The sequence below is a fragment of the Charadrius vociferus genome, unplaced genomic scaffold (assembly GCF_000708025.1).
Source record: "Charadrius vociferus isolate BGI_N301 unplaced genomic scaffold, ASM70802v2 scaffold14, whole genome shotgun sequence".
NCBI classification, from domain to species: domain Eukaryota; kingdom Metazoa; phylum Chordata; class Aves; order Charadriiformes; family Charadriidae; genus Charadrius; species Charadrius vociferus.
In genome coordinates this window covers 7,033,811-7,056,436 of record NW_009648876.1, presented here as the reverse complement: position 1 = coordinate 7,056,436, position 22,626 = coordinate 7,033,811, and the positions used below count along the sequence as shown (strand labels likewise).

General features: G+C 39.0%; 1 protein-coding gene across 1 annotated transcript; it reads left to right on the top strand.

Moving 5' to 3' along the window:
* Positions 1–9,246: 9,246 nt before the first annotated feature.
* On the top strand, positions 9,247–22,299 carry LOC104288236. The gene is made up of 9 exons (XM_009887012.1): positions 9,247–9,282; positions 9,930–9,936; positions 10,348–10,469; positions 11,558–11,696; positions 12,559–12,635; positions 14,413–14,523; positions 19,030–19,136; positions 20,526–20,616; positions 22,100–22,299. The coding sequence occupies exons 1-9, from the start codon at positions 9,247–9,249 to the stop codon at positions 22,214–22,216; spliced, it is 807 nt and encodes a 268-aa protein (XP_009885314.1). The 3' UTR covers positions 22,217–22,299.
* The last annotated feature ends 327 nt before the right edge of the window (positions 22,300–22,626 follow it).

Genomic DNA, 22,626 nt, shown 5'->3' with positions numbered 1-22,626 from the left:
CCAGCGGTCAGCCAGGCTGGCATGTCGGTCCGCACTGGAGGTGGTGGCATGCGTGGGGTCGCGAGTGTACGAGCTCACGGTTGTTGTGCCGGCTGTGCTGCAGGGACAGGGGCTCCCGGCAGAAGAGTAGGGCAGACAGCTGGGGGGTAACCTCCTAAACTCTCCAGCGTGAAGCGTCGGAGGTCGCACGGAGGCACTGTGCTCCTGCCGTATCTAGGCGTTTTTAGATGTTAGTCTTGTACAGCTTCACGCATGTTCACAGCAACCTTTCAGAAGCTTGAAAATAGCGGTTTGAGCTAATTTGCAAACACTGCTTTCCCTGCTTAATGTCATCTTAGGTTAACATAGCTTTCTGTTTGCTTTCTTGTTTGTGTCTCAATATAATTTCATCAGCGTGCTGCAATTGAGTGTCTCATGACAGATGAAGAAAGGAAGTGTGGGTCAGTGCACAAGCTGTTAATTTGCAACCGAACAAAAAGATGACACGGAAAACCTGAATATAGGCAGTGCACTAAAGATGTGAGCATACAGTGTCATGCTGAATAAACTGACCAAACGCTGCTTGGTCTGTGGGTATATTTGCATTTTGCTATTGCGGGTACGAATCTTGAAGGCCCTCTGAATCCTTTGATCCACTCTCAAGCAGCCAATAAATGTGTGTCCTGTTTATTAATCACTGCCTGCTGGGACGGTAAACCCACTGCCTGGTGATCATGCGTTGGGTGGAAGAAAATCGTCATACAATACGTTACTTCCCCAGGTTATGCCCTGTTGTGCTAGGGTTCAAGTTCAGCTGCTTGTTCAGGTCTTTTGTTCCAGCTCCTCTGCTTTAGGGTGGAAACATCTTCATAGGCAAACAGATGGGGACTTGCACAGAGGCCAGCTATGACACCTAGAAGTTGTCCAGCTGTCCAGGTACTTAGAACTGCAAACTCATGGTTGCCCTGTGGTTTGCAGCTTCCATGGCCACTCAGATGGACAGAGGCAGGAAAGATCCTTCTCTGGCTGAGCAGGCCCTCTGCTGGCATTGCGGGAAAGAAACCAGCTGGGAACGCAGCATTTCCTTCCTCGGTGGGCACGCTGCCCTTCCACCCCAACGGGTTCTTTCCTAGGAAGGACATTGCCAGATGTTTCAGAGCATCTGTGAGTCACCCTTCACGATTAGAGCAGAGATGGGACTGCCTAAGACTTGGAGGCTGAAGTTTGGATGGATGTAGTTAGTGTTAATTGTAACTAAGCATTCATATTTTCTGTGTGTGTGTGTCTGTACACATGTATATGTCTACACATGTGTGTGTATAGACATAGAGCAATCTGCTATAAGCAATATTTCATCCCTTCCTGTTTGAGTCCTTGTCCGGATGCAGTAGCATGCTCTGCTTGCTAAACGGTGCTTGGGTTACTGTAAATAATCATGTTAGAAGTAGTTTTCTTCCATCCAATATGCTCTAATTTAAAAATCTCATTGAATTTCATATGCAATCATTCATAGTGCTTGTTCACTTAGTGTAAATCATTACAGCTCCTTCTACAGTACGTTAGTTTGCGTGGTGTGCATAGCTGGCTTTCTCTGCTTACTGACTCCTTTACAAATACAGTAAAGCACATGGGAACTTACTAGTTAGACTTGAAAATGCTTAACTGTTTAGGTTAGGAAACACGTACTTACTATTTTCTACACTTTGATTCTATGATCGTGCTTTCTCTCTACTATAGGAATTTTTAGCCAATGGCGTTGTTTATGTAGACTTGCAAAAATCCTTTGTCAATGAATAACTTTTAAAATGTTTCTTTTTTTTGCTACAGCTTCCAAAAATTCTCATAGATAGATAGTTTGTGTGAAAGACAAGTATGCTATAGTTCCTAGCCTTTATTGGATTGTGATCTCTCAAATATATTTTTCTGAATTTTAATAATCTGGATCCATGCCGAGGCCTTTCAGTGAAAGGAAATATATGTTCTTGCTTCATATTTACTCTTCATAATTATGATGCAAACTAAAGTGTAGATCAGGTTCCAAATTTTGAACTACTTTGTGCTTGGTACATCTGAGCAATCTCTGTCCTTCTGTTTTTATATTGTGTGCATCAATGCTGATTGTTGCTGCTTCACTATGCACATCATCTTAAAACTAACATAATTAGCTTTGTAGTTGCCATTCAATGGCTTTTTGGCTCATATGCAGCAGATCAGAGGACAGAAGTTGCGCTTTAGGCATCTGCATCCTTGGCATTTCCTTACAGTTTGTGATTGTGTTTTGCTGGTGCAGTATAAACCTGTAGGTAACCATTTGTTCCCAGATGTGGCATTTGGGACATGTGTGACTAAGGCTACTTTAATTTCCCAGATTGCTACATTTGTGCAGAAATTTATAGCCTATAGAATTTGGTCTCATGCTACGGCTTGTAGAAGTTTCTGGTTTCTGAATCTGTTGGTTATGATGTTTTAAGTAAAAGTATTAATGTTTGCCCAATTTTTCTGCTGTCTTGAGGTGCTGCAGTCTACCCCTCTAACGTACACATATATGTACATGTAGGTATATGGTAGAAGAGAGGGAATTAGAAAGTTTTGTGCCTATCTGTAAGAACTTTTCATTATTATCCAATTAAGATGTGTTTCATTGCCTCTTTGGGCCATTAACCTGTTCATGTTTTTCCACTCTGCTTTTTCTGAATGGCGGTGTCCTCCTGGTTTATCTTCAGTTTCCTTTTTTTTCCACCCTGAGCCAAGTACAGGACTGGAGTAAAAGAGAACTCTCTCTTTCTGTCTTACTGGTGTTATTTTCCTGCAGCATTGAACGGTAGGTAAGCAGAGGCATTTTCCCAGCAGGTCACATTCCTTTACCCTCTTTGCAATTTCCCTGGAGCTGCAAATATTTTGGGTGATGTCTCCAACACAACTCTTCTGATAACACTTCTCTTTGCATTGTTTCTGCAAGCTGCTTCTGTGGCTGCATACTGACAGTAACTTTCATGGTGTTTTTTTTTTCCCATCAGAATGTTGCATTTCAGTAATTATACTGCCCATTGTAACACCTAGATAGTGATGTAATAATTAATACTGGTTGGATAGAGGATAGTGAGGAGGTGGTGCCTAGGTTTTTGCTGCTGTACCCTGAATACAGTTAGGGAATTTGGGGTTCTCTCTGTGCAGAGAGAAAACAATTTTATGGGAGATGCTGAAAGAGTGAGAAGATCTCTGTACTGCACAGAAATAAAAGCCTAGTCTTTGCAATACAGGTGTAGGGAAGAAACAAGTCTCTGATGAACAGAAGAAAAAGAGTTGTAGGGATGGGGAGATAATACTCTGAAAAACTCTAAGCAAACAAGGATAGGATAAATGGAAACAAAAATGGCATCCTCACAGACAAGTTGTTTTTCTGTGGCGTGTGGGTTTCCACCCCTCCCACTGCCATCCTATTCGTGTTTCTGTGAATATGTTGGGCTTACAGTTTTACTTCCAGCTGAGGAGGGCTGGGCATGATTCCACTGTTAGCTATAGTCAGGCTTTTTTCCTCCCTCACGCCTATCTCTCAGTAAAGTGTATACGCAGCCTTAGAGCAAAGCCCTGCACAAAGTGGTTGCCCTTTAGGCTTAGTGTTGTTGCAAAGACAGCCTAATTTATTAATTTAACTTAGTTGCTGTTTTCTGACTCACATGCTGTATGCATGGAATGTTGTTGAGAAACTTTTCCATGGAAGAGTGAAATTACTTTATAGTAAAGCAAATTATCTTATCTGAAGTAAAGACTCTTATGTATGTGGAACTGAGAACATTGAACAGCTTCTCACTCAAATGATTTCTGACTAATCTTCCTTAGTTATCACGGGAATGTGAGTGTATGCAAGATGCTATTCATTTTCTTCTTTGTACGAATACAGAATAAAATGACCAGTCATGCTTTTTTTGGGTATTGCGAATTTAGAAATTCCAAATCTTTACGTATGATGGAAGACGACATTACTGTCTTAAGGCAGCTGCTTAGCAACACTGCTTGGCTGTTTCGCAATCAGCCAGCTCTTCCCACACACTGCAGTGAAATGTACGTCATTTCACGGTGACTTGCATTCCAGCTTTTCTTTTGAGTTGGTCTTAGATCTCAAAGAAAATGAAATAATAAGAGTTGGAAAGAATAACAGGAACCTTTGGTGTCTTAACTGAACTTTTTAATAATAGGATGATTAATGCTTTAATATCCTTCTGCAATAACCACGTTCCAGAAGTTCTGGCTAAGAAAACTTGGGTGAAGCCCAAGAGCTAATTCAAACCACTTGGGGAAACCCCCCTGAAGATCCCCTCCCAGTTGGGTCCCAGCATTTGATGTATAGCTTCTATATAAATGTGTACATGGTCATATTCACTCTCGCTCTTCCACTGCCCAAACTCTTAAGAATTTTCAGTAGCAGGAGAGGTTGCATTTGGTAAGAATGGGTGCTGGAGAAGGTAAGCAGTGAAAGCAGAATTGATCAAGCTATCTCTATACATGCACAGAGATACAGGAATCAGAGGAACTAAATACAGGAATCCTAATTTGAAGTTTGAGGTTGAAGTCACAAAACCACTTGATTTACTGGCAGCTACTGAACGCTTTTGCTGTACTTAGAGCTTTAATGCAGATTACAAAAGCCTATGTCTCAATTCATGTCAGTGAAGCACAGATAAGGTGATAAAAAGACCCTTTATGGTTTTTCATGTATTATTGTGGGGTCTAAAATAGATTAATATTTTTTTCAGCAGGGCTAAAACTGACTATTCTAATACTAGCTTTTACATATTTTTTTAGTTATTTAACAGTAAAATAAAGCGATCTTACAAACTTTTTCCATTCTATGCATTTCATTAGAAGCATTTAAATATAAACCTAAGATTTCAAAGTGGTGTACTGGTCTGAAGTGCCAGTTGTTCATACAGTGATGTATTACTCAAAACCATCATTGAATAATAAACCATTGCAAATACTCTAAGTTAAGGGCAAACAACGTATAATTAAGTAAAAATTATTTTTTTTTTCTTGTAGATTCACGTGTACTGGGAGCAAACTAGCTTCTTAAGAGATTGGTGTAGGATTTGGTCTTGTGCCTTCAAAGTTGAGGGCAGTCAGTGCAGCTCTAAGTTCAGGCTTTTAACAGGCAGTAAGGGAGGGGTATCTGACAAAATTAACTTAACCGAACCGTGGTGGGTGTGCTGCTTTAGTGCTGTGTTCTGCATGTAGGGAAGAAAATTCTTCTCACCATACTCTTAGGAACAGAGCAGGTTTGTCCAGCTTTTTCTATTATGTATTGTATATTTCTATTATGTATTCAATTATGAATTATTGTGTTCCCAGACGTGATAGTTAAAATTATCAGATGATGATTTCCACAACACAGGAATAGGAAATAGTATAAGAAAAAAATTTGACTTTTTTACAGGAAATGGTTTTTAATGTTTCCTTTCAGTACTATTGTCACTACAGGTGGAACTGAAGTGGAATGAGTCTCTTTAAGAGGATGAAAACATGGGTTTCTGCAATGTAAAAAGTATAGTGTGTGTTTGTGTGTGTGTGTGTGTGTGTGTGTGTGTGAAAAAGCAATTTAGTACAAGGCATCATATCCAAATTGGTAGAAGTGATTTATCCAAGTAAAATATCCTTTCAGAAGAGATGAAAATAGCGTTGTGGAGCCACATTAACTGGAATGTATTTTTATGTTAAAATTACGCCATAACAAAAATCTTTTCCACTTCTCTGTTGTTTGGTAAATTAAAATGGGATGTTACCTGTAGTTTGATGAATCACGGACTTTGGGAATTGGCATTAATTTCCTTTGTTGTGACAAATTATACTACTGCAAGAGAGGTCTCAAACACCAAATACTTCTAAGTTGTTAGACACTGAAACTTAGTAATGGTGGGGAAAACTAGTGATTATAAAATAGTCATATGACATATCTTGTTTAAAATTTAACTTTGGAGCTTCTTTCAATTCATTAATGTAAAAGACTTAAAGAACCAATAAAATAAGCTCTGGTTATGTTCCTGTTGGAAAAAGCTGATTACTTTCTACCAATAGCTAAGTATGCTTAGGGATAGAAATAGTATTTGGAGTTCCTGACTAAGTTGGTATACTGAGGTCACAGATTGCATCTCAAATTGTTTAGCCAAAAAAGGAGATAGTAATGTTTTAGAGATATGAGACTTCCTCCTTGACCTGTTTGTTCAGTAACATCAAAACATGCTGAATTATTAATTTAACCTCATATTAAGTAACATGGATGTTAATATTTGGGTTTTACTTCTATGAGTTTGAATATATATCTATAAAACTGTAAGGTGGTTGCTGTTATGGTTGCCTTTGCTAAATCCTTTTCTTTCTACGTGACATGTAATTTTCTGTTGTCATTTGGAAATCATACATTGCTTTAGTCATGTATTTCACAGTGCCAGGATGTTTAGATATTGGTGTAGCGGTGCTCTCTATCCAGTGTGAGGCTTTGTGATGTTTTCTTAGCTTGTGTTATATTTGCCATAGAAAGGCTGAGCAGCACCAGGGTGTTAATTAGGCTTTTTGCAATGTGTTAATTAAATTTTATAAATGCATGTTGAGTAGATCCAGTGGAACCGGTTTTTGAAGTAAAATACAAACACTATGCACTCAGACTTCCTCCATAAACAAATGATTGTGATTCATCTTGCAGTATTTCATGAACTGTAGGGTTCTTTCCTGCTTAGTTGTCTGTTCAGTGAACACAGGGGTTGGCTTGCACACTCTCCTTTTCGTATATATAACAGGCACTGAAATGGTATCAAAAATAGTTTTGTGGTTTTGTTTCTTTGAAGATCCCTTGTAAGGTGGTACTGAGATTCTCAAGAGAGAACACTTTGTTAAACACAAGGGTGGAGTTGATAAAACTCCAGAGGTCTGAGGCAGAAATGCCTGTTTTCATATTTGGCACCTGTGTTCCATACTTGATGGCAATCTATAAATATTTACATACGGCAAAAGTAAATGAGTTATTGTGGTAGCTATTGCTGTTTCTTGCTTTGACAGGAATGAGGCGACTCTGGGTGTCTGAGTTCAGTCACGGACTATACACGCACGCGCAGAGCGCTCCATGCTCTGCTTCTGCTGAAGCTGCCGTTGTGTCATCTCAGAAGGGGTCTGTTCAAGCCTCCTTCTCCTTTTTTTGTTCCCACATGTTCAAGCTTTACAGTATTAACTGATTGTTGGGAAGGAGCATTTTCATTCGTCATTTAATTTTCACTATCAGTGTTTTCAGTTTTCAGAATCGAGGCAGGGAAGGGATATTTTGGATTTGAGGAAGATGGGTGTGCTACCTGTCTCCCACTGAAAGTATGCATTTCTCTGTGGTAGAGCTGGACACTGAATAGCCTATAGAGCTGTCCACCGCTAATGTTGGCCAGAAAAGGTCACCCAGGCCATGAGGAAGCAGATCCTATTGACGCACCCGCTCTGGGAGAAAGGGAGCTGAAGTTCTGTATTTGCAGTGTGATGTGGCAGGCCTGGTGGTCTATGAACACTTCCTGCATTTCATTAAATGCTATATATGAATTTGATACTCTTAACAGGCAGTATAACAGCTGGATGAGCTCTCTTGCATAGTAATAGTATTGTTTTAAAGCATGTGCCAGATGTAGGGGCTTATTGCCCACAGGCACTGGTCTGTACAGCTGCTAATATCAGCTTTCTACTCTCCCATTCTGTCTGTAGCGTGATTTTTCTCCTTCTTGCCTCCTCAGATGTTATCCACCTCAGCAAACTCTGACTCCTTTGCACGCTGAGGGCCTGTCGTGGTGCTGATGGTCCCAGTTAAGCAACAGTTAAATCTGCCCATCTTCCCGTAATCTCTGGTCTTACTTCTGTGCTGTGTCACATCCATAGAAATCTTTCCTGAGCTGATCGGGAAAATTACTCACTGCTTCTGGGATGTTCATAACAAATTTACAAGTTGTTGGATGGACCATGAGGTTAACAGGAGATGGGTGCTTATTAGAGGTTTTGAATGAAAATGCTGACAAGCTGGAGCTGCTGCATTGCACCTGTTGTGTTGCTGCTGCTGCTGTTGCAGCTGCCGCCTCTATCCCTCCTGTGTTCCTCCATGCAAAGTCTGCATCTCCTTAGGAGCTGAGGTTCTTGAGAACTTAACTGTGAACTCTTTGGAACAGCAAATTGTCTTCCTGTCATGTAACAACTACCAACGGTACTGTGCCCATCAGGGCCTTAGGGCGTTGATGCGATGCATTTAATAAATAATAAACCAAATATATTTTAAGGGAATCCAGGTGATTTAAAGTTTTTGCTGCTTACTGTGGGGGATTCAGGGTTATCTTTTGGAGTCAGTTTTGGGACACGTTGCAAGAACCATTTACATTTACACTTTTAAGAAGAGAGTGTCTTGCACTTACGAATGAGGGTTTCTTTAATCATATCGTTCTCACTACAGTGCTTAAGCAAAAAGCATTTTGGAATTTCAGCATTTCAGCATGGTTAAAAGTTTAGCTGGTCTCTGTTTCTTATACTAGCCTTAAAGTTTCTCACTGTTTCTAGCATTGCCTGTGTTCCACAGGAAAGATTAGGTATATTAGCACAGAGAAACTTTTGGCATGTTTTACAGATTTATTTTGAACCTGCTTGCCATCAAGCTTGTCTATACTGATGTTCCCACCTGGGACAGCAATGCTAACAAACATTAGCTTTTTTTTTAACACCTCTAAAAGCTGTCAGATCTTCTTTTGGTGAGTGATATACATACATGTGAAAAAAACACTCCCTGCCCAATATGGTGGCAGTCTAAATAGAACAAGAAACAAACCAGAAGGGGTGGGGAAGAGATGACAAACATCTATTTTTAGACAAGAATCAATAGATGGGTTTTGTATATTTCTCAGGATTAGGTTTGTGGTTACTTTTTTGTGTGTGGGTTTTGTTTCTTTTACAGGTATGTAGTTTTGACCTGAGGTGTGCCTTTGTTTAGAACCAGTTCAGTGCCCTCAGAGCAGTGAGATGTCCAGATAAAAAGGAATTCTGTCTCGTCCTTCTTTAGCCGTAAATGTAACCGAAAAGGAACAGAGTACAGGCATACAGCAGATCTCATGCTGAATGTCAGTTAGGAACATCATACTCTGGGAAAAGAGCTAACATGAAACTGGGGTGTGTAAGCAGGATGTTGGCTGCAAGATGTGAAAAGCCTGGCTAGTGCAAATAAACTTTTAGCTGGATTAATGTGTCTAATTCTCAATACTGCAGGTCATGACGGATGAGAGAGTCCAGAAGATCCAAAAGAGAGTGAGGAGAATGATCAGACTCCTAGAAAAAAATGCAGGAAAGGGCATAATAAGTGGTTCTTGTTTCTTCTAGAAAAGAGGACTGATGTGACACATGAGAAGTCTTCAAAGAAGTAAAAAGTTGCTAAATACAGGAGAGTAACAAACTTTGCTGCTTCCATTGCGAGTGGGACAGAGAGTACTGAGTTTAAATTGTGGCAGAGGAAATCTAGATCAGTTATGAAGAAAAGTATTCCTTTCTAATAGTAAGGGTAATCAAGCACTGGAATTGATTGCTAAGGGAGGCTGTGGAGTCTCCAGCATTAACAATCCTTTTTAAAGGAATAGTTTGGAGGAGTAGTGACACTTACTGTTGATTCAGCTGTGGAAGAAGAAAGGGTTGGTGACTTCCCAACGTTCCCTCGATCTTTTTTTTTCTAGCTATCTTAAAAAAAAAAAAAGAAAAGAGGTGATAAAGTAATGCAGGGATATGCTGGAAAAATAGCAAGAATTTACAGTGTGGCTTTGCAAAAATGTACTGGTTTACATCCATTCCTATTTTTTTTCACATTTGAAATATTTTGATAGTTTTAAGTAATGTAAAATGTATTGTAAGTTGAACTGTTGAACTGTGCATTATCCCTGATTCTTTTGTAACCGCTTTATTAGAAAGATGGTATGTATAAAAAGAAACTTGTATATAAAAAAAAAAGCCTGCATTCAGGCAACTATGAGTTTTGCAATTTCTCCAATAGTTCAAAAACATCTTTGATGTTTTTATATCTTAAGCTGAAACAGTATCACTTTGGTGGCAGCCCAGAGCATCATATGTGAGTTATAAGTTTATAAATATGAAAATAATTTGAGATTTCAAAAAAGTGCTACGTTTATTTTAAGTGGCAAAGTTATTACAATCCAAATCTGTCATTGGCTGGAAAAGCTAACAAAGGCTAAAAAATGCATTTCAAATGAAAACCTTATCCATCTGGTATTGTTTATGTCTTGCAACTGTATTGTACTGGTCATCACTTAGTCCACAAGATCTGCATATGATTGTTCAGAGGTTTTTGTTTGTCTTGATTTATAGATGACTTTGATGAGCTTGTGGTGAGTAACAATGATGTTGTGCTCAAAAATATTGCTGAAGATTTGCGGAATCGTTTACCCATTGAGGCAATGTTTAATTCGGAACATCAAGCTGTTCAGAAAGTAAGCTAATTGTTATGGTCTCCTTTTGCTGAACCACGTCATTTATTTGGGGACTATGCTGACTTTAGTTTTAGTAGTAACGCATAACAGAATAAGCACTGGGTTGAGGTATAGGAAATCTCAGTTTGGTTCTCAGGCCTGTTGTTGCATGATTGTGTGACCCCAAGAAAGTTGCTTCATAGCTCTTAATACTTTGATCATAAATTGTTTGGCATAGCTTTCATTCTGTGTGGTGTGGCACCTGTCACAGTGATTCTTTAATGCTGGCTCCATAATAGACTTAAAGAAAACAGAAATACAGGGCCAGTGTTTTGCTGTTGCCATAATGTGGGCAGGCAAGAAATGATTTCCAGCTCTTTTCAGATTCTGATGGCTCAGAAAGAGGTGGGCTGTGAGTCCTGTGGGAGGGGAGAGCACCTTTTCTACTTGAGATGTCAGTATAGGTGGAAAGTTAATGCATTTCCCATAGAAGTGGTGTGTGGCTCTTAAACGGGAGAAGTGGATTGGTCACATGCAGCAAGCCTAGGAGAGGGAGGAAAGAGGAGTAGGAGGATGAAGATTATACCCCTTGAAATGATGAGAAGGCAAGCGTCCCAGCTGGTATGCTTTTGATTGAAAATGACACCCATGTTAATCAGGGGTGTTTCTAGATTGAGGCATAAGGCATGAAGATGAAAATATTCAGACAGTTGAAGTTGAGAAGCAAAATTGCCCTTTCTTCTAAATTTAAGTTACATTCTTGTCATTAAAGTGGCAGAGAAAAAGCTTCCTTTACCCTGTACCTCCTTTATAGTCAAGCAAGCACCAAGGAAACAAAATTCACAGCAGGTCTCCTACTCAGCTGTTGAAACCAGCTTGCTTTCCTTTGTCAACTTCCACATACTGGTTATTTCAGGGGAATTTGATGATTCAGTTTACATGCATGTTTTCTATGGTTTAATTTTGATTTGTAACTTTTGAGTAGAGGAAAAACTTGGATCTTGGGGATTTTGGGAAAGGTAGGAGGGTGGGACAGTTAACTGTGTAACAGTGTAAGTGAAATTAAGAGACTTGGTTATGCTTTTCTTGGGGTTTGTTCCTCTTCTCAGATACACCAGCATCCACTGCCCATGATTCATGTTGATGCATTCCTTTATGATGATGATTTTGTTGATTCATTGTGTGAGGAGGGGAAAATGAGTAGGAGCTATTGCACCGAGTGTGGCTCATACAAGACTGCATCTTTAGGTAAGTGCTCTTTTGGGAACACGAAAAGCAAATTCAGTTTAAGTGAACTGGTTTGTTCAGTGACTCAGCTGGGCAACGCAACATCAGGCTAGTGGAGGACTTTGTCCAGACTGGTGTAGTACACAGCCAGAATTATTTCCTGTAACCAATGGAAGGAGACTCCTACACATGTAAGTTGAATTAATTTGCAGTGTATGAGTGACCATAGTTGCCCACAAAAGCTGGGCAGGGAAGAGGCAGGGCTGTGTAACACTGAAAAGGAAGATGCAAGAGGAAGACAGTACTGTAGGAGTCCATGCAGTAGCCTCAGTCTCCTCTCTCTCATGCTGAAAAGCACTAGAAAGAACCATCTGTCTTAAAGCTTGTGTGTGGTGTGGTACAGATCAGTGCTGTCACCCGTGTAGCACAGGCATTGAAGGAGGAATGGTTTATATGGAGAACATTCCGTTCCTGAAAACATTGGAGTTGAAATTCAAGCTCATAATATGTCTGCCCGTAAAAAGTTTTGCGTGAACTGTGTTGAGCCTTAGGTACAATGTTTCCTTTTTCACTTAAACGATTTCAAGTTACTTGGTTTTGTATTCTTTAATATATGTTACTGTACAGAAAAAGGTAATTCAGTTTCATCCGGGATTTCAAAATTCTCCATGTAAGGGAAGGAATCCTCAGACTCGAGACAGACTACTTGGCAGGCTACTTCCGATCTGCAAACCCTGGTTTTCCAGGGTCCCCAACACTAGTTCAGGCAGCAAACAACACAGGTTTTCAGTGATGATAACTCTTCAGATTAATATTTCATTGGTTAATAACACAGTAGCTAGTACTGCCCGCCCAACACCTTTGTTCTGTTCTTATTTCCCAGAGTTTATTTCGCATTCCTTTTCCCTCATGGAACTGAAGTTTCTTTATCAACATGTACTGCCTGACCTGACAGGAAAGGTAGTGGTTGACGTTGGCTCCAGGCTTGGTGCAGTGCTATTTGCGGTAACTTCCAGCACAGGAATTCATTTTTTATTACTGTTGCAAACATCTTCCCTCTTCTCTGACTGCCTACTCTTGTTACTCCATCTTGGACGGGTCATTCTGAGAGGCACCTCTGATCTTACTTTCTGAACAGGATAAGGTGCTGTTTACTAGCGATTTTGCTTCTTGTTTTGTTCCTCACAAGAAGGAATACAAAAGATCTTGCTTATGGAGAGGAAAAGTCTGTTGTCCAACAGAGTAGCATATTGCTGTCGCACAAGCTGCTCTTTTGCTAGTTCCCGCTCTGTCTCTCCTTCGTAAGTAAGTTTGTCCTCTATGTCTTGACCATGTCTATATATAGATTAATTATGTTAAATTCCTTTATGAAGCTGACAAACTGTTAAATTATACAAAGGAAGACTTCGATATGAATTTGTCTCCAAAAGCATATTGTCCTGCTCTGCATTTTAAAATGCACATAAAATACTTCATCGAGAAACTTGAGTGCAATTTTGATTGCTTTTGGCATGGCTGGTGCAACATATGGCCAACAGCAATGCAAAACACACATTACAACTTTCTTACAAAAGTCAATGGCTGTTTAGGGCTCAATCTTGGAAACACTTGAGCATGTTATTTTACTCATCTGAATAATCTAATTTTGGGACTACTCAAATGAGGAAAGTTACTCCCATTTGTAAATATTTGCAGCATTGGGTCCTTAAATGGTAACACTTCTGCTAGCCTGAATTTGTTTTAAAGTACTTAAATGCTTGTATTGTTATAGTAGAACATAGTCTCAAGATAAAGCAGGGGAAACATTTTAAAAAAAGATTTCTCCTTTTTAATCATATTCTTGGCTTGTATTGGAGGAAAGGTGACTTCACAGGTTGCTTTTCTGTTCTCTGAGTTGAATGGTTTCAGAAAACTTTACTAATTAGATTGTAGTACATAGATACCTTAGACATTCTGTATCTTTAGCTTTGTTTATTTGCCTTTGCCATTGTTGGCAAAGTGTAATTATGGTGTTCAGTGGAGACAATGGCACTTAAAGCAATGTCTTCATTAGGAGCCTGTCGGCTCAAGTATTTGTACTTTTTTTTTCCTAACATCTCCAATAACTTTCCAAAATCTCAGTCTGAAATGGAACCATTATTTTGGGCTTGTTATTAAGGGATAATTTATCTTTTTTCATATGTACCTGTATGAAGCACCTGAAAATGGCAGTAATACCATACTTAGAGGTGCTGACAAAGACTCTGTACCAATATATCCCATTATAATACTGGTACATTGTTCTCCATTTTCACTCACTTTGACTGGGTGTATGTGTCAGGATTTTAATTTTTTTTCTCTTACTATTTTCTTCTTCCATTCTCCCAAGAAACAAAAATGTGCAGAGCCTTTTCCTTTCATGCTACTTTTGTGACTTGCTTTGTACTGCTTTTTTCCTTCTTAGACCATTTTCCATCTATTTTTCAATTGAAGGGAAGTTGGAGCTTTCCTTTTCTTTTTATTATTGTGACGTGTCACTTTAGATCTCTTATTAAAATTCATGAGACCTAAGTGGGAATTGCCAAATCAGGGCCTTAGCTCTGAAAAACATCATGTCCACTGAAAGACATTTCTCAACTTGCTGTTTTAAAATGCTTTCTTAATCTTAACCCGTGTTTTATTTTTTTCCATTTTAATTGAATTTTCTGAACTTGTTTTAAAGGTGTCGCAGTTACTAAATTTCCTTTTCCTAATGTAGGGTTATCTTTATAGCTCAGCATCCCAACTGTATGGAGTAGAAATGAATGCAGACTTTTGCCAGTTGCAAGAAATGATGGTTACAAAATACCAGTTCATTGACAGAATAAAGGTAACTAAATATACAGTTTAGTGTATATATTTTTAACCCCTGTGTACTAGGTATCCTGTTTATGTGAGCAGCTGGTAAATCAGCATTCTGAGAAGTTTCTGCCTTTGCTTGTTTTGGTCTTAAACAAAGGCTTTGCATTAGGGAAAAAAAAAAATATCTCATAGCAGAGAGGAAGAGGGAGATTTTCAAAATATGATAACATGTGTTGAATCGCTTAGCCTTTTTCCTGAATGGACTTACCTACTGGCTTACACAAAACAGAGATATCTTAGCTCTTTCTCCCAGTTAAATCAATGACATTATAGGCACTAACTTCTGTGAAACTGAGTGTATAAAGAGTTTCTGTCATGAATAACAAAACTAAATGTTTGTATTTCATTAATGTTAGCAGAAACATGTTTGTAGGATTTAAAAATTTGCATCTAAGAACACCTTACAGACTTACAGCTATTGGTATTTCCTTTCTTGGAATGTCAGCGCATATGTACGTTCCACAAACGAAAAGGGTTTCAAACAATGTGATATCATTATGGGAACTATTTCCCTAGTGGCATTATAGAAATAACTACTCCTATTTTAATGAGGGAAAAAAATACATTTTGTTTTGTTTTCTGAGGAATACCAGTTACTTTGTTACCAGCAAAAGTTGGTAAGTAGAATATGCCAGGTAGAATACTGACTTTAATCCTGTGTTGTATGCATCTGCTCTTGAATGAAGTCACACAAACTGCTCGGTGTAGTAGTTTCTTGGGAATTAAAGTAATTGATTTTCAACTGAAAAGAAATAATAAACATGAAATGTTTAACACAGGGTAAGCAGTATCATTGGGTTACCCAGCTCAATCCCAGTTGCTGCCAGTTTATCCGTGATCTCTGGGTTTTGCATGTTTTGTGTTCATAACACCTTACTGTGATGAGACTGAAAGTGCAGTTAGGAACTCTGTCAAGTTAATTCAGTGGAGCTGGAGATCTATATGCGTGCTTTTCAGCCTTATATATTCTTTATTATAAGCCTTTTTGTTTTTCCTTCACACCTTGTAATTCTGCTGAAGTATTCATTTCAGAGCATAAAGATAAGATAATACATTTTCAAAGCAGTGCCTGAGGACTTAGCTATTTGAGTCTCATTAGATGCTAATTTAGTCATGTGACTCCTGTTATCACACTGCTTTGAACATTTCAATTTTAGATTTTTATTTCAACCCCAAATAAGTCCTCTCTAGAGACACATACCAGCTTGAAAAATAGTCAGAATCCAGTTGCTGATAATTTATTACACAAATTTGAAAAACTTTTAAGAGACCCATCTTAAATAACAATTATTTTTTCAGGACATTCTGAATTTTTATTAGAGTACGTTCCCAAAGGACAGCAGGGTGGAATGATATCTTTAGTGACTAAATCTCTGAGTGAACCTTGTGTTTCTTTGGTCAACATTTGGTTTGTTAAAGTGCGTAGAAAGTTGCTCAGCATCTTTTGCCATTTGAGCAAACACTTAGACGCTGGGAGGAAAGTAAACAGTTCAGCAGATCTCGGGAAACTTGAGACCTCAATTCAGAAATTGCCTGTAATCACAAAATGCTTGGTGTGTATTCTGTTGGGCAACAGGAGTGTTTTAAAATCAGTTGCTGCCCCCTCTGTTGTGCCAGCACACAGCCACAGGTCAGGGAATTGGTCCAGCTGAAAAAGAACCGAGCAAAAACGTGATGTTTTGGCTGGAGCAATACCTGGGTCTGGCTCATGGTGCAGCCACGCATGCTTATGTGGTCCTACATTCCCCAGTAGGAATGAGGATATATTTGGGGAGAACGGGGTGCTTGGGTCGCTTTAGTCAGCATGGTCGCCTACTCTGTAAATGCAGAGTAATGTCAAGTTAAGGTTTAAGTCAAGGAAACATCAACACATGCTCAAAGTTTCCCAGTAGTTTAAGCATCTTATGAAATTGAGGCTTAAAATACTAGGACTACCATTAGTAAGGCATTAAGAAAGTTTAGCGCTAATTGTGACTTCTTGTGCTGCAAGAAGTCCACTGGTAGAACAGTCCACCAGTTACTTGTGTTTGGATTAAAGGACTGCTGCTCAGGGGTTTTGTACAGAAATTCTGTGGGTTTGTTATTTTTGCCCCTTGAAAATAAGAGTGTAGAGTGCCTATTTAGCCTCAGAAACAGGGATCCAAATCCCACTTACAGTCTGGCTAAATCTGGGCTCCAGTACATGAGTTCTGGCAGGTCTAGCTGAGGCATGTTTTGTCCCTGGCTGTTTGTCCCGCCCCACTGCAGGAGGCTATTGCCTGTGTAACAGGGCAGCAGTCAAGCCTGTATACATAATATCTCTACCACCCCAGTTTATGGTCTTTTGTTTTAATCTACAGTTAGCAGTGGCTTTACACAGAGGACGTGAGTTGACAACCAGGACCTGCTGTATTTAGGACTGCTGATGGTGGCCTGACTGGTCTGTCTTCTTTCTTTGCTGTCTGAATGCTTGAACTTCTGCTTAGTCAGCGACTGTACTGCTATAGTTTACAGTGCACTGTTTTAAGACAAATTATTGCCAACCTTAATTGTCCTAAAAAGCTCTAACTTTCATGAACTAATGGATAAATAGTTCAGATGTCCACACGCTAGAGGCGGAAGTAGGAATTTGACCAGTCATTCTGATAACTGAACTGTCCCTATTTCTCAATGAGATAGAACCTTCAAACACTAACCTGCAGGAATAGGTACAAGAACACAGTTGCTTCCTTTCCACTCACTACAGGCAGTGGTGAACAGCTTGGCATGGTAATGTGTTTAAGGAGATAAAGATGTTTGTTTTACTGATTTGGAGCACTTGCAGAGAACCATGGAATATAGCTGTCAAAGATGAAATGCTGTGATGCCTGTTGTTTCTTTCTGTTACTACTAATATTGAAATATTTGGCTATAATTGCAGTTGCTGTAATGGATTCTGATAGCATGAACCGGAGTCATAAACTGTGGCAACTCGTCATATTTTCCACACTTGAACCCTTACATGTTGCAGGGGTAGTAGTATCTGTTTCCTCTATCAGAACAGCATGCTTTGTGTGTTTGTTAGGAGGAGGAACACATAATTTACCCTCCCAACATGTATTGGTATATTGTTAAGTGGGCAAAACATTTTTCAACAGATATGTGTTTTAATCTTCTATACTAACATTCAGCTTTCCTGACAGAATTAAGAATTCCTTTTAACATCTGTCCAATATTGGAAGGATTTGACAAAATATGAAATGTTGAATCCATCAGGTTAGGATATTTCCAGCACACCCTAGTAATAGATCACACAGGAAAGAAAATAAGTTGATCAGATTTTCTATCCATTTTCAACATATAGGGATGCACTTTCAAAAAAATTCGTGGAATGCAAGTAATAGTCAGATTGGCTTTCTCTCCCTTATCCCTTCAAAAGACGTTCCAATTTATGTTTCTCCTCAGATTTAAGATGTGATGTATTTCTCCGTGTTTAAGAGGAAATCAAACACATCTTGTCAGAGTGTTAATGAGCATCCATATTCTCCTGTCACTATAGTCTCACCTGTTTGAAAATGACACGATGTGCTAATATCCTTTTCCATAGGTGAAGGTAGATGAAATCAAACCAGCCCCTATGATGACTGGAGAGGCAGTTGTTTAGTAAGTTAAAGCTCTTGCTGTCCTCCAGTGCCGTTGAGCATCCTGCCTTTCCAGCGTTCCCAGTCCCAACATATGTCGTGAGAATTCAGCTGTCAGACCTGGGTCTGTAGTGTCTTTTCTAGCTATAATCCTTTAATAACCCACTGAGCCTGTGAGATGCCTTTTAATATCCTCAAAAAAGGTTTAGCTAGCTTAGCTCCTTTCCTGAAATCAGTGAGCATTTGTGATAAAATACAGGTAAGTGAAATGTCACAGCCATCCCATACATCATCTCCTCTTTCGCCCAGTGATAGGACGAGGGGTAATGGGCATAAACTTGAACATAGGAAGTTCCATCTTAACATGAGAAGGAACTTCTTTACTTTGAGGGTAGTGGAGCACTGGCACAGGCTGCCCAGAGAGGTGGTGGAGTCTCCCACTCTGGAGACATTCAAAACCCGCCTGGACGCTGTCCTGTGTAACGTGCTGTAGGTGAACCTGCTCTGGCAGGAGGGTTGGACTAGATGATCTCCAGAGGTCCCTTCCAACCCTAACAATTCTGTGAATTCTGTGAATTCTTTTACAGCACACAGTGTTCTAGACCAAAAGTTAGATTTAGTTTATTTCACTTAACGTCATGAATCAAGTATTTTAATGAGAGGAGGTAAATCTGATTTTTTTTTTTTTTTTTAATGCCTATTCTGGTTAATTACTTCAGTTTTATCTACTGTGAAGCTAGTGTAATACCCAGTTTTGTGACTGGTTCAAAATGGTGGTAGCAGGTGCTGTATTAGGTTGACAGGCTTCATGGCCACTTGAAGGCTGTATTTGTCTCCTAAATTAATTTATGCCATGTGAAATTTTTCTCCTTCAGGTGGTTCACGCAGACATCTGTACTGAGGCTTCACTTCTTCAGAAGGCTGATGTTGTTGTAATGAATAATGTCTTTGAATATTTTCTTGACAGACAGGAACAGGCCAGGTAAGCTATGTGTCCAAACAAGTAATCTATTTCTTTGGCAATGTGTGTGTAACCTTGTAAGTTATGGAAAACCTTAAGGTTGTGCTTTTTGAAGTCACATACATAAATTATATAAGGAAATTGTTTTAAACTGCCTACACTTAATTGTTGTAGTTAACTGCTAAGGTGTTATGGCAGTTGTTTGTTGTTAAACCCACTAAACACTGCTCCTTTGTTTACCCAAACCTTGCCCTGAATCCTTGCACTGATCTGTTAAAATAGTATCTTACTGTTAAATTATCTGAATATACTATATCAGCATAAAGCTTAATCTTCAGAAAGAAGACAGGTCACAGACTTGTGGATGTCAGAGCTCTAATGCAGATGCACTGCAAAACATGGTTATTAAAGATATTTCTAATATATCTTCATAAGGATCTGGTAGCAAACAAGCGTGTGGATAAGGTTCTTCTCTTTCAGCTACAAGACACTCACAGATGAGCTTTTGCTAATCCAGCAGTATCAGTTTAAAATGTAAATAACTTTACTGTCCGAAGTTACTCTGCCTTTAGAATAGACAGTCAAAAAGAAAGTGTGTCTGTGTCTCCACCATCCCAGACAACAGTCTGATACTCACTAGCAGTTTCAGCTAAGGCTTGTTCTACTGCCCTTGATACCAGGTGGTAACGTCAACCAGAGAGGCACAGAGTGGAAGGGTGAAGGGTAGTGGGTGTTTCAGATTGCCAGGAGATTTGTTTCCAGGCACATGACTGAGAATTCATTTGATTGTTCAAGAACTCAGGGGTAGTGGTTTAATGTTGCATTAGTACCATGAAGACAAATGACATTTGAAGAATGCTGGAAATTAAATTCTTTTTAGTCTAAATTGCTGTGCTGTGAGAAATTATCTGACTTGCAAAATCAGAAAAAAGGAATGCTGGGGGCTATATTTAAGTACTCCCGTTTGCTAATGTCTTAAGTATTTTGTCACGACTGCAAAGTATGTATGTAAAGAGCAGCTTGTTGTTAAGCTTAATAAAACAGTGTGCTCGGAGACTGGATTTTCTTGAAAACCAAAACTTTAAAGGGACCAAATGTCAATGTTTAGTCCTAGTCCAAAGTGAAGGTGTTGACAGTACAAAATGACATGCAGGTATGTGTCAGAGTTGAAAAGATACAAAATCTAACATTGTAAGACCATATATTCTCTCTGTTTTTAATATGAAGCTTGATTTTGTCCATACAAAGATATTTGCTTAGATATTAATAGTGACTGATAAGCATGTATAGCAAGTCTTTAAGCTTAGTCTACCTCTGGCCACTAAACTTTAAAAGTGTTAGATTTCTCTTTTATATCAAATGTGTGGTTTTTTCCTAAAAATCGGTGACCTACTTTTAAATATGTTTCAGAGCTTGGGAGTTTATTGCTTGTAATGTAAGGAAAAGAGGGTCCTTATTAGTGACAGTTCCAAGCCTTAAAGAATCGCTTTCAAAGCTCCAGGTAAGTTCCCTCAGCTGGTTTTAGCCAACACATTTTGTCTCTTTCTGTGAAAGTGACAGTTCTGTAGTTTGGGTTAGCTGCTTGGCAAATAGTTCTGTAAGGCAGGATATGTAATTTTGTACACAGATTGAAAGATGTAGGAGACTGGATTCTATTTCGAGGTTGACCACCGCAGCATCTTCCTGTACTTTGATTGTCCCCACCTGTAAAATGGAAATCCCAGCCTATATCAATAGGCTGCCTGAATTATTGTATTATCGTGTGTATTGTTAATAATACCCTAGCTGTGAGGTTAAACAAAACCCTATAAAATGCTATCAAAGCCATCCTGTGATGTGACTAAGTTTTGTGATAATCATATCCACTTCCATCAGACTTCTTCCAGGTATAGGAGCAGAACCTCAGAAGTACAGATGTATTTATAAACTTCTAAAGGCAAAACCTTTAAACGTTTTCTCTGTTTAGCTCTGCATTTGCACATTGTCTCGAAACATGACAAACTGTTTCGTTAAGCCAGTGGGAGAAAGGGACATATTAAAGGACCATCCCTGAGGATACTCGTATTTCTGACCTGCTGTCAGCATAGAAAATGATTCGTAATATGCCAGTATGAGCTGTTAGAAGTACAGATTAGGGAGAGATGTGATCTCCCAACTGGCCAGGTGATTACCATCAGGCATCTTGGATCAGTGACATAGCTTTAAATTGCAGTTGGAAACAAGCATGACAACAGTGCAACTTTCAAAGATGTTGAACACCCTGTGCTGCTGCTGCTGTTCCCTCAGTAGTAACCACTTCCGATGGACCAACCTCTGCTCTGTGTCCATTCTGCCACAGGTCATCAGTAGATTACAGTTGTTAAAGTGTATGATGCCTAGACAAATTATGTGGGCCGCCTTTAGTTAGGAAACAAAATGCTGATCATACATGACAAGGTTATTTATGAAGTGGCTTGCTTGCCACAGTAGTCTGCTTTAGAGAAATTGAATCACTTGTTGCCTATATGCTGATAGGTGAAATAGATCCTCAGCCTCAGGAGCAGCAATGGTGTCATTTGACCTTTTCTTGGAGCAGGCAGTAGTTACAGAGCAGCTGAGAAGCCCTTTGTAGCCTTAACACAGTACGCCCTGGGTGTAAAACAAGAAAGTACCTGTGGTACTTCCGTGGTACAGTTAGCTGCTCCCTCAGCACTTGTCAAAATGTTGCCCTCTGATCAGGATGCTTGAGGCTTATACAATTCCATATAGAGAAGCAGTTGTAACATACTAGCAAAATACCTAGACTATTGACTGAGATAATTTTTAAAAGTTATCTTTATTCTCTCCTATTTAAGTTAAATGGCATTTCCAGAAACTAATTTATCATTGCTGCATAATTTGGAATGTCTATTATGTCTTGCCTTATTAATGATGTACTGACCTTGAAACTCCTGCTATGTTTCCCAACATGGTGTTAATTTAGGGATCTGTTTTCATTGTTTCAGACGGATATTCAGCTCAACCAATGGGTTGAAGAGATGCAGCTGAACTATGATGTGTATATGGAAAAGGATGTTGACAGAGAAGCACTTGAACAAATACATTTATATAGAATCCTCTAGTACCTGGGAAAATTTACTAGTATCCTTGTAATAACATATATTTTGGATCTAAAATGAATTTGGATTGATTTGTATGAATAAATCAGGTCAAAATTCTTATTCTGATTAACCTGAGTCATATCTGTGGTTTGTAATGAAAAGAGTCTTTTTGAAAGAGGTTTTCTTATGGAGGCATTCTGTCTCAACAGAATATATTGACTTTTAACTAGGAGATATCCTTATTTCGCAGAAATGTTAGAGAGAGTGGCTACATACTGATGCTAAAAGAATTTTTGTTCACTAGCATTGTGCACTGCTAAAGTTTGATAAATATATAACATCTAAGAATAGCGAATCATTGATGTGAATTATAAGAATGCACGTAGCATAATGTTACTTAAAAGCTGCAGTACATTAGAGTTTGCTGTTTT